At 41.5% G+C, this 27,629-nt stretch overlaps 1 protein-coding gene across 4 annotated transcripts in view; it reads left to right on the top strand.

The window, feature by feature from the left end:
* Window positions 1–22,959, top strand: part of AOPEP (aminopeptidase O (putative)) — a 205,471-nt gene extending 182,512 nt beyond the window's left edge. For all 4 annotated transcript variants that reach the window (XM_055698794.1, XM_055698795.1, XM_055698796.1 and 1 more), the window contains 3 exons: window positions 16,177–16,263; window positions 18,977–19,121; window positions 22,091–22,959. In XM_055698794.1, coding sequence (XP_055554769.1) covers window positions 16,177–16,263; window positions 18,977–19,117 — 228 coding nt within the window. In that variant the 3' untranslated portion in view covers window positions 19,118–19,121; window positions 22,091–22,959. The remainder of the gene's footprint in view (window positions 1–16,176; window positions 16,264–18,976; window positions 19,122–22,090) is intronic.
* The last annotated feature ends 4,670 nt before the right edge of the window (window positions 22,960–27,629 follow it).

Below are 27,629 nucleotides of genomic sequence, written 5' to 3' on the forward strand. Positions count from 1 at the left end.
GTTTTTCTGTGTTTAAAACAAAGCTTGGTCTTAAAAATGGTACATAAAATGTTGTCTGTACAATTGGAATCTGGAAGGCTTTCTATGTATGTGTTTTAGGTAGCTGAAAGGTCTTCTGACAACATCAGAGGGAATATAAATGATAGTCTGTATAATGCTGCAGAGTACTTCTTGAAGGGCAAGAGTGTTCCACACTTTGTAGTACTTATGTGGAAAAAGTAAAGGGTTTGGATAATCTCACCTTGTCATGTCAGTATGTTGGGAGGAATAAAGAGGGCAGCTGCCTGGTGGATTTTACTCCTGGGATGAAATCAGTAGAGAACCCCCCACCCCTCTGTCTCTGCCTGTTTTAAGGGACCTGAATGTTATGTATGGACACTTCAGTCCTGTAGCATGCTGGCACTGAAGCGCCACACCAAAGCTAGCACTGGGAAAGTACAGGGGAAAATTTGCTCAAGGTCGCTTGAGCCTGGTTGACTGGAGTTCTCCCAAGTAACAAGCAACAGGACGGGAGGAAATGGCCTCAAGTTGTGCCAGGGGAGGTTTAGATTGGATGTTCGGAAATATTTCTTCACTGAAAGGGTGGTCAAGCATTGGAACAGGCTGCCCAGCGAGGTGGTGGAATCAGCATCCCTGGAAGTGTTTAAAAAACACATAGATGGGATGCTTAGGGACATGGCTTAGAAGTGGACTCGGCAGTCCTGGGTAAATGGTGGGACTTGATGGTCTTAAAGTTCTTTTTCAACCTAAATGATTCTATGATTCTATGAAATTGGGTACTTGTGCATTGGGCTTCTTTTGTCTTTGAGTTACTGTACAGAGTTCACTCGTTGCAAAGCCTGTGTAACAGCTCACTAACTCAAGTTTCACAAATGCTGCAACAGAGCTAGTTATTGGGGGTTGTTTTGTCCTGCACAAGTACAGCATGGGAAGTCCTTGTTCATGTTTCTGAAAGTTTTTGTGTCTGTGTTTCTGAGGTATCCTTATTTTGACTTTAAAGTTCAGCGCATTTGTTGTAAAAAGGTGTGGACCTGGTGGTGTCTGCCACTTGCCCACAGCAACACGCAGGTCTGTCCTCAGCCAGTCGATGTTGCCAACAGCACCGTTTGCTACTGCTGACCACTTGTTACCACATGCATCTCCAGTCTTACCAACATAAGGGCGCATCTTACTTCAGAAAGGAGAGGAGGGTTTGCAGCAGGTTGCCTGCCTTGCTTTAATCCTTGCTTTGTACCAGCCAGGAGAGGAGAGAGGTACGACTCAGCCTTTGCCTGGAATTTAACTGTTGATCTCTGCTCAAGGAGTGCTCAAGCAGTCCTTCCTGGGGCCTTCTCAGCAACTCAGTGTAGTCCCTGTCCTCTCTCAAGTGAGGTCTCACCACAGATATGTGGCTTCAGGTGAGGGTAGGAGACCAGTGGTAGCCACTGCCTTGTAAGACAGACACTTGTTTGAGGGCTTCAGCTAAAAAAATCATCAGACATTAGGTAATGTATTTCTGATTCATAACGCATAAAGCATTCCAGATAGCAGCCTTTGAGCCACACGAGCTAGGAATGGGATACTGATGGCTTAATCACATTTTAAACTCGTGTGCCCCCAGTCCTGGATGCTACAAGAGGCTTGTAGTGTATCTGCCTAATTGCAGAATTTGTGACTCCTGTTTTTTTCAGTCCACTTCTAGAACAAATAATGATTTCATTTTCTGTTTACTGTTCAAACCTTGGAACATCTGAGAAGGCACAAGACTAAAAATTTGTTTTCCAGAGATTAAATTCACTGATGTGAATTATTTGAATTGAGCATATCCAATATATCTTGAAACAACATTTTGAGAGCAGTGAAGGTTTCCGAAGTTGAAAGCCATTTTTCCATCACCTCCTCAGTGTCTTGAGCCCATTGTGGCTCAGACCTTGTCAGACAAGGAGGAGGTGATTGCGTGGAAGAATGATTGTGTCCTCAGTTTTCTCTTCATGTTCCCTATTTTCTTGCTGAGCTGCCTACTGCTACATAGCAAGATAGCTCATAGACAGGCTGCATATCCAGGATGTACCATGTCCTGCATCCAAGAGAAGCATTATAGAAGCTGGCTGCAGTTTGAAGACAACGAAGTCCAGCTGGAAGTTTGGCTGACTGAGGAGAGCTTGGATATGTTACAAAGCAGCTACAGTTGCCATCAGACAGCACAGTAGGATAGTAGAATTGAAGGTGGATCTGGGGTTGTTTCTGTTTTGCTTCTTTCTCAGGTTGCCTTTTTATGCAGATATTTAATTTATTCAAATTCTAGCATCTGTCAGAACATGGAGAGTTGCTCTACATGGGAAGTTTCTGGTTGCTATTATTTTTTTAAGTCTGCCTAACCTTGATGACACCTCTTTTTATATGACTGTGGAAGCTTATCTTGTTTGAGCCTAGGCTGTTGAGGACTTTCTTTTAAAAAAAATTGGAATCTATTACTTACAACTATCTAAAGGCAACACTGGGAGCTCTGGATAACACTCAATCAATCTGTTAGCTTGAGAACCCTGTGATTACTTCCATTATTTCTGTTCTAACATTGTCATTCAGTCATGGAGAGGCCTGTAACGTGTGTGTGCACAAGATCACAGGACGGCCGAGTAGCCTGCAGAATAGTAAGGAAGGCACCAGGGAGAAGATCGCTAAGGCCATAGGAGAAGGGCAGTGGGTGACACTTTCAGTCCTATTTAAGACCATATTTTTTAAGGCAATATTTCTGCAAGTATGTTTTACTTGTTGCTGAATTATCTAAGACCTCATGATAGAATATAATGTGGATGAAGCAGAAAGATTTATGGTGTATTTCCCCAGGCTTTTCACCATAGAAGTAGCTTTTCTTTCTTTCCTACTGCAGGCATAGTTTTTTTGTAAAATACCTTGCCTGCACAGCATATGGAAAGTTGCTTTGTTAGTTTTCCTTGTATCAGCAAGTTGGCTGAAATGCTCTTCACTTACATAATGCTTTCCCTGTATTCAGGATCATAATGTGGTATATTTGGGGGAGAGAGGAGAGACTGTAACTGTTTCTGCAGAAAATGTGAGTAAAATGAGTTAAGATCATAATATTGTCAGTCGGGTGGGTGGCATAAAGTCATTCTCACACAACTACTTCATTGTGCATGAGGTCTGCTTATGAGACCGAGGCTATAAAGTGGTGGCATCTTATTTCACTGACAGAAATCCATTAATGCTAATACAAACCATATAAGGTGCCTGTTGTCCTAAAAGTGGTGAGAATTCTGTTTAGGACAAAATAACTTTGATTCACTGATCTTTCCTAGCCCATGAAAAGCTGGCAGATGTGGAAGTACAAATGAATTATTATGCAATATCTGTCCTGCCTCTTCCCATCGGATGGTGACTGCATTGAACTAGGCACATTCTCGCATTGCATTATTCAGCTGTCCTGCCGGTTGTGGCTGGGCATTGTTGGAAGGCATCCACATGGAACAGAGCTCTGTAGAGTACACTGTAAAACTGGGTGGGAAAAGGGGACTACCCAGAAAAGGTCAGCCCATGCCTACGGGCAGACAAGGCACTGAGGGAGCTTTCCTTTCAGCACAGCCACTGGGCTAGTTCTCCCTTGGGGCAGGGGTTCAGGAGCAGTCTCCAGCTTTTGAGTAAAATCAGCAATGTGTGGCAAATACCTTGACAGCCTTGCCAGTGCTTCTTGACCAGACTATGTAGCAACAGATAGGCACATTTCAGATAGTGGTGTTGCAGCCAAAGAGGGAGATCTACCATCCTTTTCCTTAACCTATGTCATTGTTCGTATGAACATCTATTCAATAGATGAAAAAGGTAACATCTTGAGCTGATGAGCATATTACAGGACATTACTTTCTTCAGAAGGTAGGGATAAGTGAATACAATAATATTTTTTTTCTGCAAACTAAAAATGGTTTCTCTATTTATTACATATTTAAACATACAGCTTATTATTCAATTTCAAGCCAAGTCAGGAGATGCCTTATTTTTTATAGGAGAGCATGTTTTGCAGGACTTATATAGCTGCTGTAAAAATTTATCACAGAGGCAATGTAAATTTCACCTGACTTTTCCTTGCTTGATGTTGTATTCAGAGCATTATTATGGCACTAGAGATAGGTAAGATTACATTGAAAAAATTTTTATTTGCAATTGAATTGCAATTACTGATTCAGTATTTAGGAATTAGGAACTTAGAAAAAGCTCTGTAGAGCAATTAGCCCGCATGCCAGACTGGTTTCTGGAATAAATCAGATTTGATGTTTGTATACCCAACCGTTACTGAGGTGGTATGTTCATTAAATGAAAAAAAAAAGAAGATAGAGGAAACGCGATTTTTTGTAAAGTAAAATCTCTGTACTATTATCAGCCTGATGCTTTTCACACTTATACTCACAGAAATAATTATCCCCCCACACACACACTTTTCTCCTGATACTTCCCCTGGCAAACACTAACAAAGAATATCTCTTTGTCCTAGAAAATCTTTCCCATTTTCACTAGTAAAGGGACTACTTTCAGAGTACAGTAGACTTTCTCTGTCTCCTACAAAGTAAATTGTACTATTAAAAAGACTAGAGCAGCGGCCACTTGTCAAAAGGTCCTCTGTGATACTGATATGTTCGGAGTCTTCACCCTGCTCTATGTTCTTACTTGTGTTGCATCTAAATGCAGTTTGCAGGCTCTTTGGTGCAGATGGTATTGGTATTACTGCTGGTAAAGAGTTTTTCACAAGTGTGCACTCACAGGAGTTGGGGTTTTTTTCACAATGAAAGGAGCTTTGGAAAGGGTAGCTTCTAGGAATATGGCACTCGATTTCCAAAGATGAGGCCCAAAATTCAGTGTGAGGCTAAGAAAATTGGAACAGGATGAGGGAAAAACATTTCCAGTAACAGCAGTGGGAGTCTTCCCCGGGACTGATTCTGGCTCATGTGTCCGTCATAACTGAGTGGATGTGTTGGGATGAATTAGTAATACGGACCAAAAGATAATCTCAAGTAGCTATCACTTGGGTTTGTTTTGTTGCTACATGCAAAGTATGGGAGCTTTCCCAGCCCATTAAGAATAGAAAAATCTGTCCATCAGCATTAGTTCTCCATAGGGCATGATCAGAGCACGAGATTTATGGAGCACTGGAAATAGCTTTGCACCAGTCAGCACTCCTCATCCTGCACCCCTCCAGGAGCCAACAGCAACATGTGCGTTCCAAGTGATCTCACTTGCTGCTGGGTGGCATTAACAAGAGTTTCCAAGGACCTGACCGGGGCCATTACCGGTACTGTTCACTTACCACCCGTTATTTTTCTAACTGGCTTTGGGACTTAGTTTCCTCCTTATCTGGCAGTACAGCAACTAAGCAAGACTTGGAGAGTGGGGGAGCTGATAGTAAGAGGGAACCAGTTATGGAATTGAGTTGGTTTGTGGGTTTTTTTTCACTGTTTATCCAAAGAATACATAGAGGAAGGAATTGGAGACAGTTCCTGCTTTTCTGTGTCCTATTGTCGAGACAGTTTAGTGGTGGAGTCCTCTGGGATTCTGAAATCAATCCCAAAGGTGTTCTGAATTGGGTGGAACTGCTTTATACAGTGTTATACGGTATTTCTTTGTAGGGCAATACAAACCTAGCACTGTAATAAAACCACCTGGCCTTGTCATGACATGTAAAAGGTTACTCTGTTTGCATATGTATGACAGCACCGACATAGCATCAGGATATCAAGGAGAATATGGTCTGAAAAATACAAACAAAAGCTCCTAGCTATCACCAGTAGGTTTTTTGTTCCATTATGAACCTGTAGGCATTTTTGTGCTTGTGTGGTGCATCCTCTTTGGTCTTGTTTGTTTTGTTTATTTAAATTCTGGGGAAAAAAATAATCTGAAAAAACTTTTTATTTAAAATGAACTGATTTTGAGGCTACATCCAAATAGCTCATCTAGTACTTCTTATTCCTATATAAAGGCTGCCTGCAGATGCAGGTTATGGCTGGATAGGAATACAGAGCTGGAAAAAATCTGCTATGCCATAACCCTGTGAGGTCTAAATAGTGCAAGAAACAGGACAATTCAAAGCTGCTAACCATAGCTGGTTCTGACATCATTACCTTAGCCACACAGATCTGGTCCCACCACTGAGTCACTGACTACACTGATTGGGTTAAAAGTCTGCTGTCCTCCTTTCAACTCTGTGCCATTTAAATACCTTTGGGGTTGCAGTGACCTGGAGAGGAGTTTTAAATTCCACATCGGGTAAGCATCATGCCGCTGCAAGGGAAACTGTGTTCTCAGGAGCAGGGCGTAAAAGAGAAGGTGACTCAAAAATCCGAAATACGGAGTAAAATCTAAATGTTCTCATTTCGGGAATGAGCATATTTCTTCTGAGTTTATAAAATCAGTGTATTATTTAAGAATTTTTGAGGGAGGTTGGTGAAAAGGGTTTGTGAGACTGATGTCAAAGGTCCTTGCCTTTAGAGTCAAAATCAAAAGATTAATTGTTCTGAAAATTGGAAACAAAGTTCCGAACTTTTCAAGATTGGAAGGATGTGAGCACAGGCTGGGCAGGCCGGCTGTGACCTAAGCTATGGAAAAGTCAAGCAGCCACATTGTTCATTGCCTGGAATATGAGTGTCATTTTCATACGGAGCATCATGTTCTGTCAATGACAGTATTCTTGCCTGGAAATCACAAATATTTGGATCACAGTCACTGTGGGAGACCGAAGATAAAAGCAAGATGCTTCTTTTGCCTCTAGTTACACGAGGGAGGAGATGGAAGTAGAGGAGTGGAGAGAGGGGCATAAGCAAAGGGGGATAGCTTACTGTTGCCTGGATACTTGCAGCAGCTTTTCCTTTTGCTGAACAGGAGTTATAATTTAATAATAATTGGTAACAGACGGTTAGCGTGCTTGATCTCAAACTCTTCAGAGTTGGATTTCTTCTTCAGATGTATGGGTGTTTATGCACTTTTTCCCAGTAAAATGCTTGGGTTTATAAGCCTGGCACGCTTATATGTGCATGTATAAATAGCTTGTGTCAAAATGCATGTACAAGCACTGTACGGGTAAAAATGCTAGGCAGACTCAGTCCAGAGACAGTCAGGAGGGACAGTGTGATGGGAAATATTTGAATCGTTTGCTGTGTTAATATATATAAAAAAAATTATGGTGATACCAGAGGTGTTCTGGCCGTTATTGTAGATGGTGTTTCAGTAGAGTGATGTTGCGGGGGTTGTATATGAGATGGAGAGGCAGTTGTGGTGATGCATTTTGGATAAGGTGTCAGTTAGGACATACACATATGCCCAAGCCAGTCTTACCTTGCTGAAGGTATGGGGCTTGTCCCAGCAGTGCTTCTCGGTGGAGGCAGCAGTATGAGGCTGTTTGTGCCTGAGGCTGGGACCTGGTCTTCCTTCCCCTCCCCCTGAGGTACCGGGTCTCCCAGCCCACTGCACCCAGTCCTTACTTGCCCACAGCCTGTGCCTTCACACACGCAGCTATCCTCACTGCAGCATCCAGCAGGGAGAAGGGACAAGTAGTGATGGAGGGCAGGCAGGAGCAAAGCCCCGGGAGCACCTCAGCAGCCCTCCAGCAGGGATGGGGAAAGTGCAGGCGATGTAGGGTTAGGTGCAGGTGCAGGGCTAGCACTGCGGGCAGCGGGTCTGGGACCCACCCTGTTCTGGTGAGGAGTCCCATGGAATGCCAGCACATCTCCCAGTGCTGAGGGCGCAGGGAGGTTTGCAGGGCAGTGCAAGTCTTTATTCTGTCACCAGCCAGGAAGCAGCCCTGCTCCTCAGAGCCAGCAGCACCACAGCAAAGCAAAGCTCAGCACACATCTCCAGTGAAACTGTTAAAAAGGCAGCCAATGACATCTTTCTGCCATCTCCATCTTGCTGCAGGCTGCAAACAGCACTAATACTGACATGCTGAACGGGCAATACTGAAAAGGCAGGGTGAAGGGGAAGCATTTGGTTCCAGTATAAATAGTGTACATTTTTAATTAAGACTTATTTTTAAAAGCCTTTGTTTTTCAAGTTAAGTGAGTTCGCGTGCTGTGTTAAACGTTTCCTTACCTCACATGCACTATGATATAGGAGCCCCTCCCCCAGCACGGAGATGGTGGCAGGCAAATGGGAACACAGTGAGAAAAGCCTTCGGGCATGGTGGGGATGCACTCTCCCAGCAGATGCTGAAACTGTCACACTACCTTGGTGCTGGTGGCCCTCTTCTCATTTAACTGTGCTGTAGGTCACTGTGCTGTCATAGCTTTGTCAGCCTGCTGTAAAAGAAAAATGAAAACTGGAGGCCAGTTCCTGTTGTGTGTCCATCTCCTGCTAGGCATGGCCAGGAGGGGCAGGCTAAGGAGCACTGAGATTACAGAATTAGTCGTCCTAACTGAGCCACTTATTCATAGTGACAGCTTTGACACCAGAAGAGAGACCCTGCCTGTGCCACCTTTGAAGAAGGATTAGACATGGCTTCTTAGTCACTTGCTTTTTCTGACTTCTTTTTGGAATTTTTTTTTCTCCCATCGCAGATGTCATTGATCACAGATGGGGCCCACATAGGGAGAACAGTGTCTGGTCTCTAATTGGGACCTTTCTGTTTGAGAACCTGAGGTGGGGGGGAAATGGCATTTGTCTTTTCCAAACAAGTCCTCAGTGTGTGCTTCATTGCAGGGAATGAATCTTGTCCTGAAATGCTGCCCTTTGGTCACTATGCCTTTCTGATCACAGAGCGCGGCGTGAATGCCCTCTGCTCTACTTGGACTTTCCTAGGCAGCATGTCTGGTGATTCCTGGGCTTCTGTGTGCTTAGGTAGGAAAGAGCCTCCGCACTGGTTGTGGATAAGCACGTTTTATTTGGAGGTGGAAGTGGAGTCATGTTTACAGTCTGTGGAAGCTGGGGAAAAGGAATCTGATCAGGTTGCTTCTAAGCAAGGCTGTGGTACTACAGAAACTTTTTTAACAGTAAGACTCAGCTGTGTTACATAGAACGGGGTGAATGCTGAAACAGGAGTGTGCAGCTGGAGGGGAGGGGAGAGGATGGGAAGGAAAAACATGCCTGTAAATCACTTTTATAAAGGTAAGAAGGTTCAAGCCTGCACCTGTTGCTACTCAAGGCTTGCACAGCAATATAAGCATGCTGCCTGACCTGCTGGCACGCTTGCGCAGTTACAGGTTCAGATGCTGCCAGTTGTGCCGAAGTCTGCCATTGACCAAACAAACAACATTTGTTTTTTAAAAGCTTGATTGTACAACACTTCTCTTTTCTGTCACTAAAGGGAAGCAGTTCCTGCATGAGCTCTACCCACGGTGCTCTGCCAGAGCTGTTGACTGGAGGAGGGAGAGGGAGGGCTTGCAAGTCCTTCTCCCCCATTGCCAGCACCCCTTATAGTGTGCAGTTGCTTGATCTATGCAGAAATACAAATTGGAAGGGGTAAAATGAATTAAGGAAATAGGATATTGCTACCAATATTACCAAAATGTAAAGTCTGGTAGTCTGCTAAAATTAGATTTTAAGTTGTTTTTCGATGACCAGTTCATACTCTGGGTTTTTAAGTATTTAGACCTCTATGTAGTTGTGCTCAAAATGACAATTAGCTCCTCACAAAAATTATTTTGATTAGCCAGCCCATTATTACCGTGGGGTTTTCTGAATGACTGTGCTACATTTTGCTGGGTTGTCTGTGACCCAAGATACTTATACTGTGGGATGCACAGAGGGAAAGGAGGTTGTCTGAGGTGGCAGGAATCGGCATGGGGCTGCCCTGTATAATCATGGGGTTCAGTGAGCTCGAATCATCCTTGGGTCCAGCTGCCCCTGTCCCCACTGGACAGCAGCTCGTTCCAGTACTCAAAATAAAATGCAGCATGAGTAAGGCTACCAAAAGCCATTTTTTAATTTGAAGTGTTATCATAATTTTGACTGTAGCTCTGGAAAATTAAGCAATTGGTACTGAGAAAGAGCATTGCATTGTAAGAAACAGCATTAATTGAACCTTGACACTATGAGGCTTTTGGGGAAAAAAGGTTGTCCTCAAAGGTGCCTGCTGCTGTGATGCTCTGTCGGGCCTGTGGTTTATTTGTCCCTGCAGTGTTGTCAGAGCAAGTGCTACAAGACCTGAGAGAGAACTTGGGCTATGAAAAGACCAGGAGTTTTTGGTCCAAAATACAAGTTCATTTAAGCTGTCAGACAGCTTCTTTGCTCGGTCTCCTGACAACCTCTTGGCATACACAGTAATCGCAATTACAGAATCCTTGTCAGAATGATGAATCCATTCTGATTGCATCCAGTAGGATTTTGGCTACTGCGGACAGTGTTTCAGATTGCCAGACTGATACTCAGTCATCACAGTTGTAACACGCATGGCTGTTTCTTTGCTCCCTCTGAGCTCTTCAGCATCCCTGAACATCTTACTTGGGTAAATGTTCGTGAAATCAAATTTGCATGATAAAGCTTGCATACATTGTGGCATAAAAGATAGGAATGCCCATCTGAAATTCAGACAATATAGAATGAAAAGTCACTGACACAACCTGGCTGGTGTATTAAAGACTAATTATTTCAGCTAAGACTGAGGGAAAAAAATAAATCATTAAATGCACTGTAAAATCTGCAATTCTTAAACTGTACGTGTTCTGTGTTAAGCAATTGTAAAACCTGTTTTTTAGTCCAAGTATTGCCCTGTAACATGTGGCCATGTTCCTTAATTATTTAGGAAAATGATCTAATATTTTAATCTACTTCACATGTAGATAAGAAACTGGAGACAAATGCTTTCAGATGGAACAGCATTCCGGTGCTCTGGAGATACCAGCTTCCTTCTTGTTGATTAAAACTAATCTATAGTAGCATAGCTTGTTTATTTGAAGAAGTTTCTGTGTCTTTTTTCATCTACAAATTAGACAGAAGTCTGGTCTCTGAGACTCTTTAATTAACACTTAAGATTCAAGTTGTTCAATTCAATAGAGTCTGAACCTGTGTTTTATAAAGATCACATATGCCTCCTACCTTCAGTAAAGGTTCTGTTTTGTTGGACAATAGCTCTTTACTGTATTTCAAATTACCCAATTTTCTAAGATCTCTGTGTTGCTTTTGTTCAGTGATTTAGATTTGTTGTTTCATGGCGCCCTTTAAATTGGATCCAGCTATTAGCAAAATGTACTCATTTTCCGTGAAGCTAGTCTCCCATTCTGCAGACCAAAGGCTTAGTAAACTCTAGCTCCGCCCCCTCCGCCCCCCCTGCCCCATCATTTAATAAAGGCATGGTTTAAATTACTTGCTTTCTAAATCATGTTTGTAGACCTTGGAAGTAAAATATTTATTTTTTGCTTGCATGTGTATTATCGAAAACATGAGCAAGCTAGATCATTACAATCTACGATATGAAGCATTCTGTGAGGATGTTTGTTTTAGGCTTGTCCAATCATTTGTGTGGGGCAGGGGAGAATAATATGGATTACGCAAAGCAATTTATCACCTTGGTAAAAAAAATAATAATCACTTTAATTTAAGATGTGTTCAAAATAGTTTAAAAAATACTGTTTCTCAAGTGTGTCACTGGGAGCTTTTCTTTTGAATGTCGTTTATTTGATGCCTTAGATGGGCCTGGTCAGTCAGCTTCAAGCAGCATTTCCCAAAATGTCTTGGCCCAGGTTGCTAAAACAAAGGGACTGTCTTAGAGCTGGATTATTAGTGTATTTTATGTAAGTATTTATAATCTCATGCATAATTGTAAGTATTTATATAATCTCATGCAACAGCTTGCATTGTCTGAAAAGAGACTAAGACAGCATAATTTTGGGTTCTTGACATCTTCCATTGCCCTGTCAATGCAGGTAGTGTTTGAGCGGCAAATAATATTGTGCAATACTGTGTATTTTTCGTAAAATGAAATTAAAAGATAATATGAAACCACTGTAATTATTTGTGTAAGCTGCTGCTCCTAAATTTAGGACTGTCTGCTGTCTGACAAGCAGCATCCCTTCAAGACATTTCATCTAGGTGTTAGCCAATACTTAGATCTTGATGGGCTCGCTATTTATGAACATCTAAGAGCTGGTTTCCAAATGTCATATCTAAGACATTGAGTGTCTCCGTGTCTTCCTGCCACAGAACTTTGCCTCAAAAATGTACCACCAATACGGGTAGTGTCTTGCAAAACTCACAAGCCAGCAATCTTTGTTTAGCTTAAAAAGCCGGTAGTGGAGACATCCACACCAGCTGCAGAGGCAGGGTGGGAGGAAAGAACAATTTCCAGGTGATGAGGGGATCCATCCACGAGGAATCTGAGGTCCCAGCAGACCTCCATCACCCGCCTCAGCCACCTCTACCCATCCTCAGGGGTACCAGCCATCAGTCACAGGCTCGGAAGGACAGCTCTCAGCCTGGTATCGGAGGCTGAGAAAGTAAGTTGTGTTTCCAACTCTGGCACGTGGGTCCTTGCAGCTCCCGAACCAGTAAGAGTGCGAGTGGGTAGGTGGGTGGTTGCAAGTGTTGCTTCAGATCCAGACGAAGTCATATGTGCTTTCTGCCAGCAATAACAGGAAGGATTGCTGTAAATTACTTTTCAAGTTTAGTTTATATTGTTTATGGTGTAACCAGCCAAAGTGACGTGTAGTGTACATCTCTGAACCATGCAGAATAGCACAGAGAAACGTGCAGAGAGAAAATCGGGAGAGGACTAATGAATTCTTATTTTTGCCACTGAGTATTTGCTCCTGGGAGGAACGGAAAAGCCAAGAAGAACATACACAGGATGCGGTGTGGTTAGCTCAGTCCTACCACAAGCTACTTAGTTTTCAAAATTTCCTTTCAAGACTGATTTGTTAAGAGTGCCTGTTCACATGACTCATTCATTAGGCTGTGAAGCTGTGGGGCCCATTTTACTTTTCCTGCTCTGAGCATTGGTGGAGACGTTGAAAACGGATTTTTTTTTTTCCATCCTTCTCTTATGTGAGTAAAATTATCATGTTTGTGGTATCAGCCGAGGGCATGGATTGCACTACAAAAATCACTTCCTTACAGTGTGAGTATCTGAGAAACGACTGCATGTGCTGTGGCTGCAGTAGCTGCAGTTCATGTTACCTGGCCGTCTACACACCATGCAGCATGGGGGGTAGGGGGGCAGGGGAGTAACCAATATGTATGTTGAGTCCAAGTGGTGGTGAAGATTTCAGCAGATTTTTGTGCAGGTCACCCCCTGCCCCTCTTGCACTTGGAGGCAGCCTCGGTTTCTGTGTTCTCCTTACTGGGGTCCTGTATAAGACAGGGGAGAGCTGGCAGGGCCAGCTAGCTGTGCTGGTTTCAGAAGTGTTTCAGCGGTGACCGGTTCTCCCGCAGTTTGCCCATGAGAGCGTTTGGGGCTTTTAGAAAACAGGAGGCAAACATGTAATCTGAGGATAACAGACATGCTGCTCCTGCCCCAACTGGCAAAGCGCCAGCATTTCAGATGTGGAAGTGTGCCAGGATTTGTACTTACCCTGGGAAAGAAAAGGGAAAAAGCAAAAGAGAGAAAGAAAAGCGTGTGCTGTCCCAGATCTCCCTCATTACATAAATTATTTTTCTTTTAAACTAGTTGAAAGGAGGTTGATTGCCAAGAATAGGAGACCTATGGAGGAAGGAACAACTAAAGGGAAAGGCACAGCTTAATTGTTCTGTGTTTTCCAAAGCCATTGGGATTCAGATGATCAGGCCATGATACAAATGTAAGGCATACATACATGACATGAGTATGTGAGGAAGTAGGACGACACGAACACCTTTACAGAGAGAGCTTCTGTTCTGCTCTCCATGCAGCTATTATGGTTGCACCTGGAAAGGTGTGTTGGGGACAAGCTGCTCCTTATCAAAAGTACTCAGAAATTCAGGCCCTAAAGTCTTGTCATCTTCTCCTTTAGGATCCATAAATATTTTAATAACTGCAGGGGAGAAACCAGCTTCACTGGGAGGTATGAAGAGGGCTCCATCCCAGACTACTTTATAATCTGCTGTTGAAATACTCCCTCCGAAGGCACATTTGAGACCTTGAGCAGACACAGAAACTGGACTTGATTGCTTCACACACTGAAGTGCTGTAATTTCTGGATCATGAGATGCAGAAGAGCAGTGAGCACAGGAGAGGACCACAGTCCCTTTCTCCTCGCATTTCTCATACATGCTGTGAAAATACAGAAGGACTTATTTTTTTTAAAATATATGACAGAAGGTGCAGAATGAAGTATATCAGATGAAGATATAAAACCTTTTAAATCTGTTTATAATTCTGCTGGGTTAACTCACCCTACAGATGAGAGTGGTGTGTGCTTAATTTTTGAGCCTTGAAGGTTTGATCCAGGCATGGAGCTACTCAATACTATGAGAAACATCCTGTAACAAAGCCGGATTGCCTGGGAAGATTTACTGGTGAAACATTTAGTGTCTCCAGGGAGGAGCAGCAGCTGGGTAGGGTTTTGAAGGTCTACATTATGAATATGGGCATCTACAGCAAAGTGAGTTGAATCTTGGAAAGCTATTTACTTTTGTAGATTTAGCTCTGGTTCTGCTTTCAGGAATCTTAACAGCCGGTATTGTGTCGGCAAGAAGCTTTAAGCTTTCATTCCCTACCATGCAGTGCACCATAACTGTTCAGTATCCTGCATGCTGTGAGTGCAAACTCCACTCGGCCACAAAACCCCTCAGCATTTTATTTCATTCATAAGCTGTGTTCAACCTATTTCTGTAAGAGGTGAGCTGGAAAGAGATACCAGTACCCAAAAAGGACTCCTCCAGGATCTGTGAACATTTATCACTTGTTAATTATGCTAATAGAATTAACATCTAATTATGTAAGCCTATGAATTTTTTTTCTGAGATACAAAGCTGGCAAGGAGTAGGACGACAAGAGAAGTATTTCTAAATACCCGATTTCCCAAAGCAACAATATACTTAAGTGTGGCTTTCCCCCCAACTCCCTTTCTGGCTTCCATTCTCAATGTTATCAGCAAATCTATCATTCAGGAAAAGGTTCACGTTCATTTACTTGATACAAGCACAGTTTGGACTCAGTTTTGAAAAACACTAGAACTGCTAACATTTTACTCTTATTATGAAAGGTAATTGTTATTTTAGGTGCCTTGTCTTTTTGAGAGATGCTGAGAGCAAGGCTGAAACCAAAGGATTGGGATGTTTTTATTGCACTTAACTGTTTTCCTCTCAGAACAGTGCTGAGCCACTAATGGAATATAAAATTTAGGCTGATCAGTGCCTACAACTGAGGAAGCTTTGCTGGAGAGTAGGATGACATTTATGCCACAAGAGTGGCTAAGAACAAAGTCAGAAATTTAAACAAACAAAAACTAATCACCAAAAAACCCCACAAACCAAAAAACCAACCACATATAATTCATGTTCACACTGTTTCAACAAAAATGTTTCAACTGTGATTTGCTTAGAAATTTCCATACTTTTTATTACAGTATGTTAATAACTGGTTTTGTCAATGTGCGTTTGGTAGAACAGCCCAGCTTTTTAAGTGTAGATGGATTTTAAATGCTTTGCAAGGTGCTGAAGTTCTATTACTGGGAAAGATAACAGTGGCAAAACTTGTTTCATTTAACTGAAAGCACCCTGTTTCATGGTTTTATATCTAACTTTTATCCTTTTGGCATGGATTTAATATTGGTACAGAATTATATTTAAGCCTTTTTGTCACTTGGATTGTGCACTTACATAGGGGACATTATCAATTATATTTTGTGGCTCTTCCAGACGTTTGCAGTGCTAATTTTCTTTCCCTGCCCACTTCTAACAGGATTAAAAAAAAAAAACAACAAACAAACAAACAAACCTCTAGCATAACTTAAAGGGAAAAAAAGCCAAGGCTGGAAACAATGGAGGTGAAGATGCTGCAGATCTGTGCTTGCGTCTGGGTTAGTTTACTAACATGGAACCAGGAGTTTATCTTCAGGCATCTGGGTTTCTGAAGCCTGGACTCACGTGCACAGAGCGCTGCAACTCTGCCCAGCCAACCAGCTAGTTTCAAAGAGGCACCTGCTGGGCCACTGGGGAAAAAAAAACCCAACCCACCAAAAACCCCAAACCCAACAACAACAACGATAAACCCAGACTGGTTAGAGATGTATTGTTTATCAACACATATACACAATATAGTTTCTTTTTTTTTCTCTTTTCTTTCCAAAGGTTCGTCATCGGTGGTGTGAGCTTGTTGTTAAACACAAGTACGTGTCGGGGTATGGAGATGTTGAGAAATTTCTCAGAGAAGATCAGGTCAGTTACATTTAATTAGTGTTTTCGAAATAGCTAACTTTTGTACACCCTTAGTGCAAAATTTAAAAATGTTTTAAATACATTTTCTTGCTGCTGTTTATTAGAAACTTGAATGTGTATTCAGGTTTTGCCTCTTTTGCCCCTTAGATATTGTAGTGCAAGGAAGCCACCTAGGGGTATTCAATATCACCTAAGAATGCTAATCTGGTAAGTGATGAAATAGGGTATATTTCCTCCTCTCTGCTTTTATGCAAGCCAGAGGTAGCAGTGATGCTAGGAAGATAGTGCTCAGCATTGGCTCCTTTTGCAGGATGACAAAGGTAAGTCTAGCTGTGAATGTTAACACATGTGCAGTCAGCGCTGCTGTGAGTTCAGTTTTCAAGACAGTGTCCAGAAGGAGAAGCATAGCACAGTGAACCCAGAGAATGCAGGCCTCTCCATGGTTAGGGAAGTGCTACCAGAAGATTTGAAGGTGTTAAAGGCTGGCCATACATGACGTCTTTACTATGGATTTATATTTAGGCCATTATGAACTTGGAATTCTAATTGTACCTCTGTGTTGTTCCTTCTATTTCACTTTTATTTATTTTTTATTCACCATGAACTCTATAAAATCAAGAGATTCACTGCCTAGGATGACTGTTATATTTTTAAAATGTATGTAAAGAGAAGAAAATGTTGCAAGATATGTCAAAGTCTACACAAGAGATTAATATCTTTACCTTTTATGATGACAATGAACAAAGCCATTTACAGCCAATGAGACTTCTGTGCTTTCAGGCAAATACATTTTTTCACAACAGCACAGTAAAATTATTGCAATCTTTTGCACTCTTTCTTCCAGCTCTGAAGTATACCTCCTATTTATATCTCAGCCAACAAACAGGCCCCAGACTTGCTGGCAAGCTCTTTATTTAAAAAACAAATCAAAACAAAAACCCCAACAACATAAACCAATGTTAATTATGAAACTAAGGAGTTATATATATATATTTATGCATATTTTTCATGCTATGAAAGGATGGACATAACCACTAGCAGAAGCTGGGGTGTGGGGCGGGTGGGACAGATAATCCTTGAGTTTGTAAAACCAAACGTATTGAATTGTGTTATGTTTGGAACAGATTTTATGCCAAATAAAGATCAACATTTTGTACAGCTCAGGGAAATACTTTTTGCAACATTTTTTAATGTAATCTCCAATATCTTTTATTTCATTTACTCCAACAGTACATACAGTTTATGGCACAGCCATCTTATGGAGTGATTACAACTCAAATCAGAGCAGTTGCACATCCTTACTGACCATGACAGACCTGGCTTTTTTTAAGGTCTGGGAAAAAATGACCCATGTGACTATTTAAATCCTTTTCAGGTTTCCAAAAACCCAGTGTGTTTGCTGCATGTTAATGTTTAGACTTGGGGGAAAATTATTAACACGGGCTAGAGAAGGTACTTCCTCTTCATAACAAAATCCCAACATTTTGAAATTCTCTATGAAAGCAACTGGAGCCCAACTCCAAGGCTGTGTGCATGCCTGGTGTGGCTGCCAGACCCTGGTGCAGCTGCAAACTGCAGGAATCTGAGTTCTTGGGTCTCTGGATGTCAGAGAGCATGCTTGGGGGATTGGCAAGGAGTCTGGCAGGTTTCTGCTGCTCTGGGATTTTTTCATTTAATTTCAGTCTTCATTAAACTTTAATTTCCCTTCTTGTTGAAGCCTTTTTTTTTTTTTTTTTTTTTTTTTTTTTTTTTTTTTAAGGCTTACCACCCAATGCTAGAAATTGTGAGGAAGAATATTAAAATTTGTGGGGTTTTAATGCTATACAAATTTTTACTCTCCTGCAACTGTCCAAACATTAAGTACAACCATAAAAGTCAGTGTGCTAAATCGCTAATATTTTGTCACGTGTATAATCCTATTTTGGTAAGTGCAGCTTAACACTTACTGGATTCCTGTAATTAGGTGAAAAAACTGTCTTATCAGAAAAAAATGGCAATCCCCAATGTTTTCTGTCAAGTTAGCCAGTGCTTTGCTACCTGCCATCACAGGGGCCGAGATCTCACCCCTCAGGTGCCCCATTATCTTTCTTGATAGCTGCTATGCCCAGAATAAGTAATTAGGAAAACCCTGCCTTCTTACCAAACCAGAGTTTATGCATGTTCAGCTGTATCTCAGGTGTTAAAGGTCTGAAATACAGACCTGGCTGCATTTGGTTGATGTCCAGTTGCAGATTTGCTAAATGGGAATTTTAGAGTGGACTCTTTTGGTTGATGTCTTTATCACATTCATATGTCTGTATGTAAACATCCCAACTGGAAAGAAAATGTGTATCCTGTTGAAGAAGGGACAAGCTGTTTTCTTAAGGGGCATTTGGAAGTATTTCAGGTAGTGGATAAAAAAAACCAGGTTTCAACTTGAAAAGTGGCAAGAAAAATGGAGTGAGACAGCATCTTCTTGTCATGACACAACATACACCTCTTATATTCTGTTCTTACACACTCAATGCACCATATAGACAACCATCCTTAGGCTAATGAGAACCAAAGAAAACTACTTTTGGGGGAGGAAGGGTTCCAGAGTATATGGCATTTTCTGTGTTTTGAATTGTCTTTTTTGTTGTTATTGTTTATAATTAAATGAATACCAGGAGTTTGGGTAACTAGTTGTTACTGGCGGGTGATGCAATGCCTGTGCTTTATGTTCCTCTTTCAGGCAATGGGTGTGTACCTGTATGGTGAACTGATGCTGAATGAAGATGTGAAGCAACAAGAACTTGCACATAAATGCTTTGCTGCAGCACAAGAACATATGGATACATCTGCAGCCAAAGTGGTGGCAGAGATGCTGTTCTGAATAGGTGATTTTTCTTTTTTAAATTAAACACCCTGATTTTACCTTATGCAGAAGGAATATGCAGAGCTCACTCAAAACAGTAAACTTTGGTGTGCTATACAGCTTGTGGCTGCTTAGCTCAAGCAGTAATTCTTCTTGTTAACTATCTTGCTGCTTCCCACCCCCCCCCCCCCTTTCTTTTTTTAAGCCCAGCTGCTGGAGCAGTGAGTTAGGTACGTGTAGGCACTAGCTGGAGAGCATGGAGCATGGCTTTGTTGTAAACTTTGTAATGGACTGTACAAGAGACAAATGTAAGTCCAAATGGCCAGCAAAAGGCCAGGCTCCACCTGCAGTTGTTTCCCATTCTGTATTCTTAAATCTGCTCCCAGAAATTGCAATTTCGCAGGGAGTATTCCTGTTTAACGAAGCTGTGTGATGACTTGATAGGCAGCGCAGTAAGAATCTGAGCCCACAGTGGAGGTATGAAGCTGTGCACTTGGAAGCAAATCAGAATCATGTGAGAACAAACTGCTAATTTAAATGTTTTTGGGTTAAATGCAGTGAGGTCTTTGAAGACGGATCTTGACATTAAAAAAGTAGCCTTAACATGAAGAAGCTCTTTAATATCATGCTGAATCTAGCTTGTTTCTGAAATTAATGGGGAGGAATCACCAGAGAAAAAACAGAATTTCAAGAAATATTCATGAAACAGAGATTGTTGCAGGCTATAAACTGGTAATTTGAAAAGATATTCTCCATGGCTTAGTCTGTTTAAGTCACCAGAGGTAACCTTACAGTGTCCGTACATGCATGTTTAACACATAGACAATTAGGATTGGTATGAAGATCTCTTCCCGCACAGCATACCTCAGATTTTTGCTTAATGATATAACTCATCTGACAGACTGATTGCAAACTTTATAGTCCATTTGTGGTATCAAAATTCAGATATCTAATTCAGCACAATCATCATTTTCTAATTGGTACTGAGCGGAAATCTTAAATTTCTTCTGGTCAGGCCTGTACATGTAGCAGTACTTGACAGTGATAGTACTTGATAGTTTAATTTGTGGTGGCTACTTTCTTTACATGAAATACAGCAGATTATAGATACCACAAAAGCAAGTTTGTTTACAAACAGCCATGTTGTTCTTCTGTATAAACAAGAAGTATGCCTGCCAAGAAGACTATTTGGGAAAGGTGGATCAGACTGTAGAGTGCCAGGATACCAGTTATATGGTAGGAGGGCCACCTTCTGAAACAGATAGGGCTAAGAGACTTGCTTGTGCACTCCCAGTTATTGAGGACCCACAGGAATTCAAGTTACATTCAACAAGTTTTCATCTGGTAGATGCCTTCAAGTATCTGAAGTTCAGAAACCCAGAAACATGGAGATGCAGTTTGTTCTGGTACTACTGTACTAGGAGCTGCCTTCCTGTAGTTCCTCCAGTAGTAAAATAATCATAAAAATTCCTACAAGCTTCTGGTGGCGAGTATCTAGCACAGGAAAATTGCATGGTATGTATGTGTTAGCAGTAGTCTAGAATTGCCCCTTTGACTTTTCAGACAAAGAAAGACTAGAAGTGCATGGTGAGCTGTAACATAAAATGTACAGATACTGTTAAGAGTACAACACTCTGTGTGACTGCACAGCTTTCTTTCAGTGTTGTGGCTGTTTGGGTTCCTGGCATGATGATTTGTGACTTAAGATTAAAATCACATTGCCAGGGATTACCACACAGCCGTGACCGCAGCTGCTAGTATGAAACTCACCATAACTATCCAGTCCGTGGTGCACAGTTTGGAATCCTCTCCGTCCATGAAACAAAAAAAAAAAAAAAAAAAAGAGGAAAGCAGCAGACACATCGTGGAAGAACCTCCTCCAATAATTAGCTGTTCCGAGACAGACACCTCTCTGGTGAGGTGCAGAGCTTAGCTGATTGGTGAACAGTGATTGTTTCCCTCTTTGTTCACAGTGGCTAAGTTCTGCACCTGAAGAGAAGGGGAGAGGAGACTTTGCTTAATGTCAGCCTCCGTAGGGCAGAGGGCATTTGCTGGCTGAGGTACCTTGCTGCTGAACAGGCAGTTTTACAATGGACGCGCATGTGTGAGATGCAGTATATCAAGGATAAGAGGCAGAGGTGGCTTGGGGAGGACCAAAGACTCTTGGTTCTAGCTGAGGATAAGTGCTCCTTAAATTCTTGGTCTGACTGCAAACATAAGGCATCACCTACAGTAATTTGGTTACCACTCTTTCCTAAAGGTTAGAGGAAATAAATGTTTGTGACTTCGAACTGGAATCACCTATAAAGCTTTGTTTTGTAGTCTTCTCTTTAATGGATGCTGTCATGATCTCTCTGCAGCTGTAGCTTAGCACTCTGTCGTTCGCAGGAAATGGTGGCAGCTCCAGTCAGAAACAACTTAACGGCTCCAGCTCTTGTTCCAGGCTGTTGATGGACTCGTCCTCCAGTGCCTACTGAGCTGATATCAGTTCTGATTTTACACACTGGCTCAGTTCAGCAGGAACAGGAGTCGAGCCCTAGAGCAAAAATCCAGATGTACCTTTGAGAAATGTTCTTACTGTTTTCTCTGAAAAAACAAGTTAGTATAAATTACGATGTCCTGATGTTAAACACTAAGCGGCCTAAGGTGGAAAAGCTACCTCAGTACTGTTTAGAGAACTGTTGGCTTAAGACAAGAAGGTATGTGGATATGTAGCACATCACACAGTATTGCTCTGGTAACTGACCTCCAGCGTTATTTTCAGAGTAACCTGCTAACAGTGAAGAGAATGTGCCTGCAATGTAGATCTTCCCTGTCTTCTTCAGACATTGTTGTGGTAGCTCTAGAAATCATTGTTAACTCTGTAACCATAGTTATGCTTTACCAGTACCATAAAAAATAACTCCATTTGGAAAGCTGGGGCAATCATGAATCCACAGATGTGCCTTTATCGTGACCAAGTGATAACTTTTACTGCTGTTTCTGTTGCAGGAAAGATCACAGAGAAACTCTTAACATACCTCCTCCTAAACCCTGATGATACTAGGATTTCATTGACCCAAGACATCAAGGGAAGGATTATGTGACTGCTAACACAATTAGCTGACAGAAACATTTACCTCTCAGTATTTATGAGTTCCAGAGGCTCACTGTAACCAAAAATGCACATGCAAAACAAACTACACACAGCCCCACACACACCCACACCCACACACCCCCCACCACCCCACACCCCCCGTTACTGTGGCTTTAGGTAGTTCTGTAATACAAGAAATTTGGAGTTTATCCCTGTTCTTGATACAATCATTCCAGTTTGCATAGGCCAAGGACTCTTGATTTGAACAAATTTATGCACTCCAGTAATGTGGCCAACATTAATAAATCTCTGAAATTCAGTGAAGCTGTTTTCTGTACTTAAAATTTTGTTTGTAACTTCTATGCGAAGTTAAAATCTAGCATAAAATTAGCAGGAGCTGGGGTGGGGCTGGGGACGTTAATTGCAAACTGAAATAATCTGTGAAAAGCAACCAGCTGTGATCCTGGTGATGGGATGGGACTGAAGGAAAACCAAAGATCAGCATTCTCTCTCTGTGTTGTTTAGGTTAACTTTTACCTGAAGTGTGAGGTCTTCCATTTTGTGAAAATGTCTTCCATACCCCTGTGCTGCTTCTTTTGCGCAGTGATTTATCAAGCATAGCTCCTCCTTCCTAGGAACTTACTGCTCCACTGATCAGAAGACATCTTAATTGTTCCTCTCAGAGAGTAAGAATTTAAAATACATAAATCTGTGAACATGTTTACTTTGTACACTACTGTTTTACATCAAATACGCTTGTAAAAATAAATACTTTTTTCAAGTATGTGTAGTCTTTCCATTGCACAGTGGTTCAACATTAATTTATAAAATTAGGGGGTAAAATGACCCCATTTCTGCTTTTGCAGTAGGAGAGAATCAGCGGAAAGTCATTATTAGTGGATATTAACAAGAAAAAATAAATGTGGCAATTAATATCTTTTTTTAAGTCCTTGTGCCCAGAATCTAAAGTAAGAGCCTCCCTCAACAGCGGCTTTGGTCCAAAGAGTACAGTTTCTCTTTACCTCACTACCTTTTCTGACCACCCCCTGTCTGCCCCCCACAGTGTCAATACCAGAATTAGGGACACTCAGCAACTTCTTTCAAATGCAGCAAGAGTTAGGAAATTGTCCAAAAAAATGCTGAGATGCCACAGTGACTTCTAATGTAGTTAGACTTACAGATGTAGTTATTAAAGGATCCTGTTCACAACAGAGTTATGCTTCATTTCACAGGTTTTCCTGCAAAGGCCAGAAATGGAAACCAGTTTGCTTTTTGCCTTTTCCTTTTTGTAAGGGAAAGAACCTGGAGCTGGATAATGTTCTTGCACAAGATGCCCAGAAATTTAATACGTTGTAAGCCTGTTCATAGCCAGTACTGTTAAAATTACATGGCAGGTAAGACACTCCACACATTTGCAAAGATCATCAGATTTTTGTTCTTTCAAAACAATCAACTTTTCTTACCTTTTTTCCAATACTGAGCACAGCAGTTGTTTATTTTGCTTGCTACAGCTGTTCCAGTCTGTCTCGGCAGTATTAACATGAGCATGAACGTGAACAATGATTTCCCTCACAACTTTGTGATCTATCATGCATTGTAGCAACTGAGAAAATAAAATACCAACACAAAAGAGTGTAAAAAAATAGCAAAGAGGTGGTAACCCTGGCCCTGTAACTGGACTTCTGAGGCTTTTGTTGATAATCCATTACTAGGTAGAGGGAGGCTCCAGATTAAGAAGGAAGCTTCAGATACTCACTGTCACCATAACTCATCAGAAGTAAGAGAGAACAGGAGACCTCTGTATGATATAGTAGCTTCGTTAACAATGTAAGCATTACCATTAATTTTAAATCCTGAATCATGTAAAAGGCTCTGGGAGTGAACCATAAAAAGTGTCATTTAATTATTTAGGTAAGCTTTTAACAGGCCCCATGGGGAGCTTAGCAGAATAAAACAAAACCAACGTTACTGGGTATTTTACTCAAGATTTCCTAAGATGGGTGTTTCCATACTAATTTCCTGAGAGGAAGAAGTTGTCAATTCTAATTATAGTAAATAACAGCAAACAACAAAAAAGTCTATTTCCAAACTTACTGTAACTAAAATCACTACTGCAAGTGATGGTTTATCAAATGGTTCCTCCATCCACACCTGACTGTCAATGCACTAAAATCAAAGTGAATCTGCCCTTCATTGTTTTAAGTTGTTTGTTCTTAAGTGTAGCCAGGCATTTGGGGAAAGTGGAAGAAAAGCTACAACATTAAATAGCTGCTCAGGGGTGAAACCCAAGTCTTCCAGGCTAACATACATGTACATACCAATGTAGGTGGCTATGAGAAGCACAGGCATTCATGTAGGTGTGTCCTTGCCCTATTTTCAGTTTTATTCTACTATTTCATAATCAGCCCCCTCTGAGTAAAATAAAGCATTTTGTTTTGAAAGGGTTTTTTCCCCAGTCCCTAATACAGTCCTTTCCAAACACAATGGCAATTTTACTTTGGATAGTATTGGAAAGCCCGATGCAGAAGGCTGGACTGCCTCCTGCTTGTTAGGCCAGCAGCTGGGTAGGATTTCACTGGTTCTTTTTTCTGGATGCAGCTTTTAACTGTAAAAATTAATCTCAGCTCAAGCTAGAACTGTATCTGTGCAGTTAGGCAAGGATCACTATCTGTTTTCCTGTGCCACTTAATGGGACATTTCTTTGAAGTAAAGACTGACCATCTCAAGGGGGTGACTTAGGCAAGTCCCTTTCCCCCTCAGAGGAGACGCATTCCTGGTCATTTGCTTTCTGCTGTAAACACAAAGCATACCATTTTGCTGACAGCAGTTCTTCCTCTTTGTTTTTCTGTCTTTGCTGGGAGGTGTTTGCAGCTGCTGCTGGCTCTGGAGGGAATTAGTTGTACCCTATTGCCCATTCCTCGCACATAAGAGGGAAGGAACAAGGGCTAGCGTGGAAACAACAGGTCTAGCCAGAAACACAGCCTAAGCAAGTGGGCAACTTGAGGAACAAGCAGGACTTAATCCATAAGGAGCCTGTATGGATTTCAGACACATAAAAAGCACTGTGAAAAAGCATATTACGAAGACAAAACAGAAACATTCTGTAGTGCTAGGCCGTGATAATGTATCATGCAGAGTACTACAGCCAGCCTAGTTTATCTCCACAGCTGATGAAAATCTTGGCAGCTGTTATTTCTACTACAGAAAATTTTAGCTGTTTTGTTAGTAGAGTTTCCAGGTGTAGGCTCCTCTGCATATGTAAGTATGCAGGAGAAAACCATGGCACCTCTGTAAGAATGAGCAAGCAGCTAAGTTAGTGTGCCGTTATGTGCCTAAAGCTTTACTAGGTTTGGGCTGATCCTTCCCATGCAGAAACTGGGCTAGAAATACCCAGAAAACTCAAGCTTTTCAGGACTGGGTCACCCCCAGGCCCCTGTACCACAGGCGGGTGGTGTTGGGTGATGGTGGGTCCTGCACGTGCTGCAATGCTGGTGCATGAACGAACACAACGAGTCGCATGTCACAGGCTGTCCTGCTGCAGGGCACTGCTGTCCTGGCTGTTGTGCTTGAAGAGGGAGGAATTTCCATGCCTTCACTGGTCTCCCTTTCTATATGTGTGATTTAAGAGTCAGGAGTAGTTGTATATAAATTATCTAAGAATGTTCAAATTTGACACCTGGAACTTAATGGTATTTTCCTCTGAGCAAAGCAATCTCATGTACTTCTACAGGAGACTGCCATTTGACATAAACCCACATACTGAGTACAAAGCCTTACTCTAATTCACTGCAAACCTTGTTCGAGGACACTAGTTCTTAATATCTAAAAGTTAACTAGTATATGTTGTGGTCTTTTAAAACTGTAAGATATCTACCTCCATGCTACAATTTGCACTATTTGTGAGACAGATTTAATGCCTTCTGTAACAGGCAAAGATTTTAACAGATCTGTATGTGCATTCCTGTTCTTGGCCCCAATCTTTGATGCCTAGACTAGCAGTCTGAAAAAAAAAAAAGAAAATTGCAAGAAAGGACAAGGAAGCAACCGAAAAGAGGAGCCTGACTCATCTCAAATTTCACCACAAGTATCCCAAGTTTAGGCTCATAAAAATACTGAAGTGAATGTACACACTAACATGGGTATGTTCTCTTGTTTCTGTGGGCACAGCATACTGGGAAAATTATTTTAAAAACTTACCTTGCTGGCAGGCTGACATTTTTTGCCAGTGAAATATGGCAGTGCATAAAGAAAGGGAGACATTTGCACAGTGCTTGGGAGATAAAGTGCATTTATCTGTTTATTGTGAATAAAACTGAGGGCATTTTTCCAGCATAAAACTAAGGACCTGATTGCTGCTGCTTATAAATACCAGAAGAAGAGCAGGCATTTGTTGTAACTGTTATTTAAAGGTATTCAAGAAATTGCAGCTTTTTCATGATAATTTACACATCAGAAATTTACAGCTGATCATTGCTTTGTATTAGCACAGTACCCCAACAGCAGTAACGCCCACAGTACTGCCATGCAAAAACACATTTTTGCTTGTTACCCTCATTGTAGAGATGACAGTTCTTACATGCTTCTGAGCAGCAGCTGAGCATCATTATAACCTTCGGATGCAACTCACTTCAGTCATCTCTGAAAAATTCTGTTTCTCTGACTACTTCCAGGCTTTTCCTCTGGGCTTGCTGGGAGTGGTGTCTCAGCACTGGGTCTCTCTGCTGAAACTCACTCTTGGACATTTTATTCATGAACCAATGGTGGGTTTTTTGGCATTAGCATCATCCCTAGCCATCTTGACTAGAATCTGCTAGTTCTAAACAGACTAGTTTGAGAACCTGGTGTTTGACACCATAATGTATTTCACTTGCTCTTTAATCCTGAAAGGACAGTGGTCATCATCTACTACACAGAAAAAAGTGTATTTTTTTTAACCTCACGTTGTTACATCACAGTATCATCTGACTTGGTTCTTCAGTTGTTTTTGTATTTGGTAGTAACAGCGATCTGCTTTACAAATGTATCCCCTTTACAGTCGAGTCTTGTAAATGCAACAAAACTAAGAATTAGTGTGCCAGCAGCCATCTTACTCTATTCTGCATCTGTTTCTCAGTGTGCTTGAAACTCACCTGTTTGCCAAAAAAGTTTCATTCCAATTTGTTCAATTTTACATCTGGAGAGTACTATTCCTTTTCCTTGTTCCCTAACGTAAAATGTAAGCCCCCCTCCCTCATGCTGCCTTTCACATGCCCCTTCCCTACAGCCATGGCATCATCATTTATTTTGAACTCTCTCTTGTTTCCATCAGTACTACAGCAATATTACTCCTCAATACTGCCATTAAGATTTTGTCATTTCCCATTGTGCCCTAAATTCATTATCACCTACTATTATCTCCTTTTGACTACAAGAAGGCTTTTAAATAAGCTCCCAATTTTACTTGAGGGAAAAAAT

The sequence above is a fragment of the Falco cherrug genome, chromosome Z (genome assembly GCF_023634085.1).
Source record: "Falco cherrug isolate bFalChe1 chromosome Z, bFalChe1.pri, whole genome shotgun sequence".
Taxonomy (NCBI): domain Eukaryota; kingdom Metazoa; phylum Chordata; class Aves; order Falconiformes; family Falconidae; genus Falco; species Falco cherrug.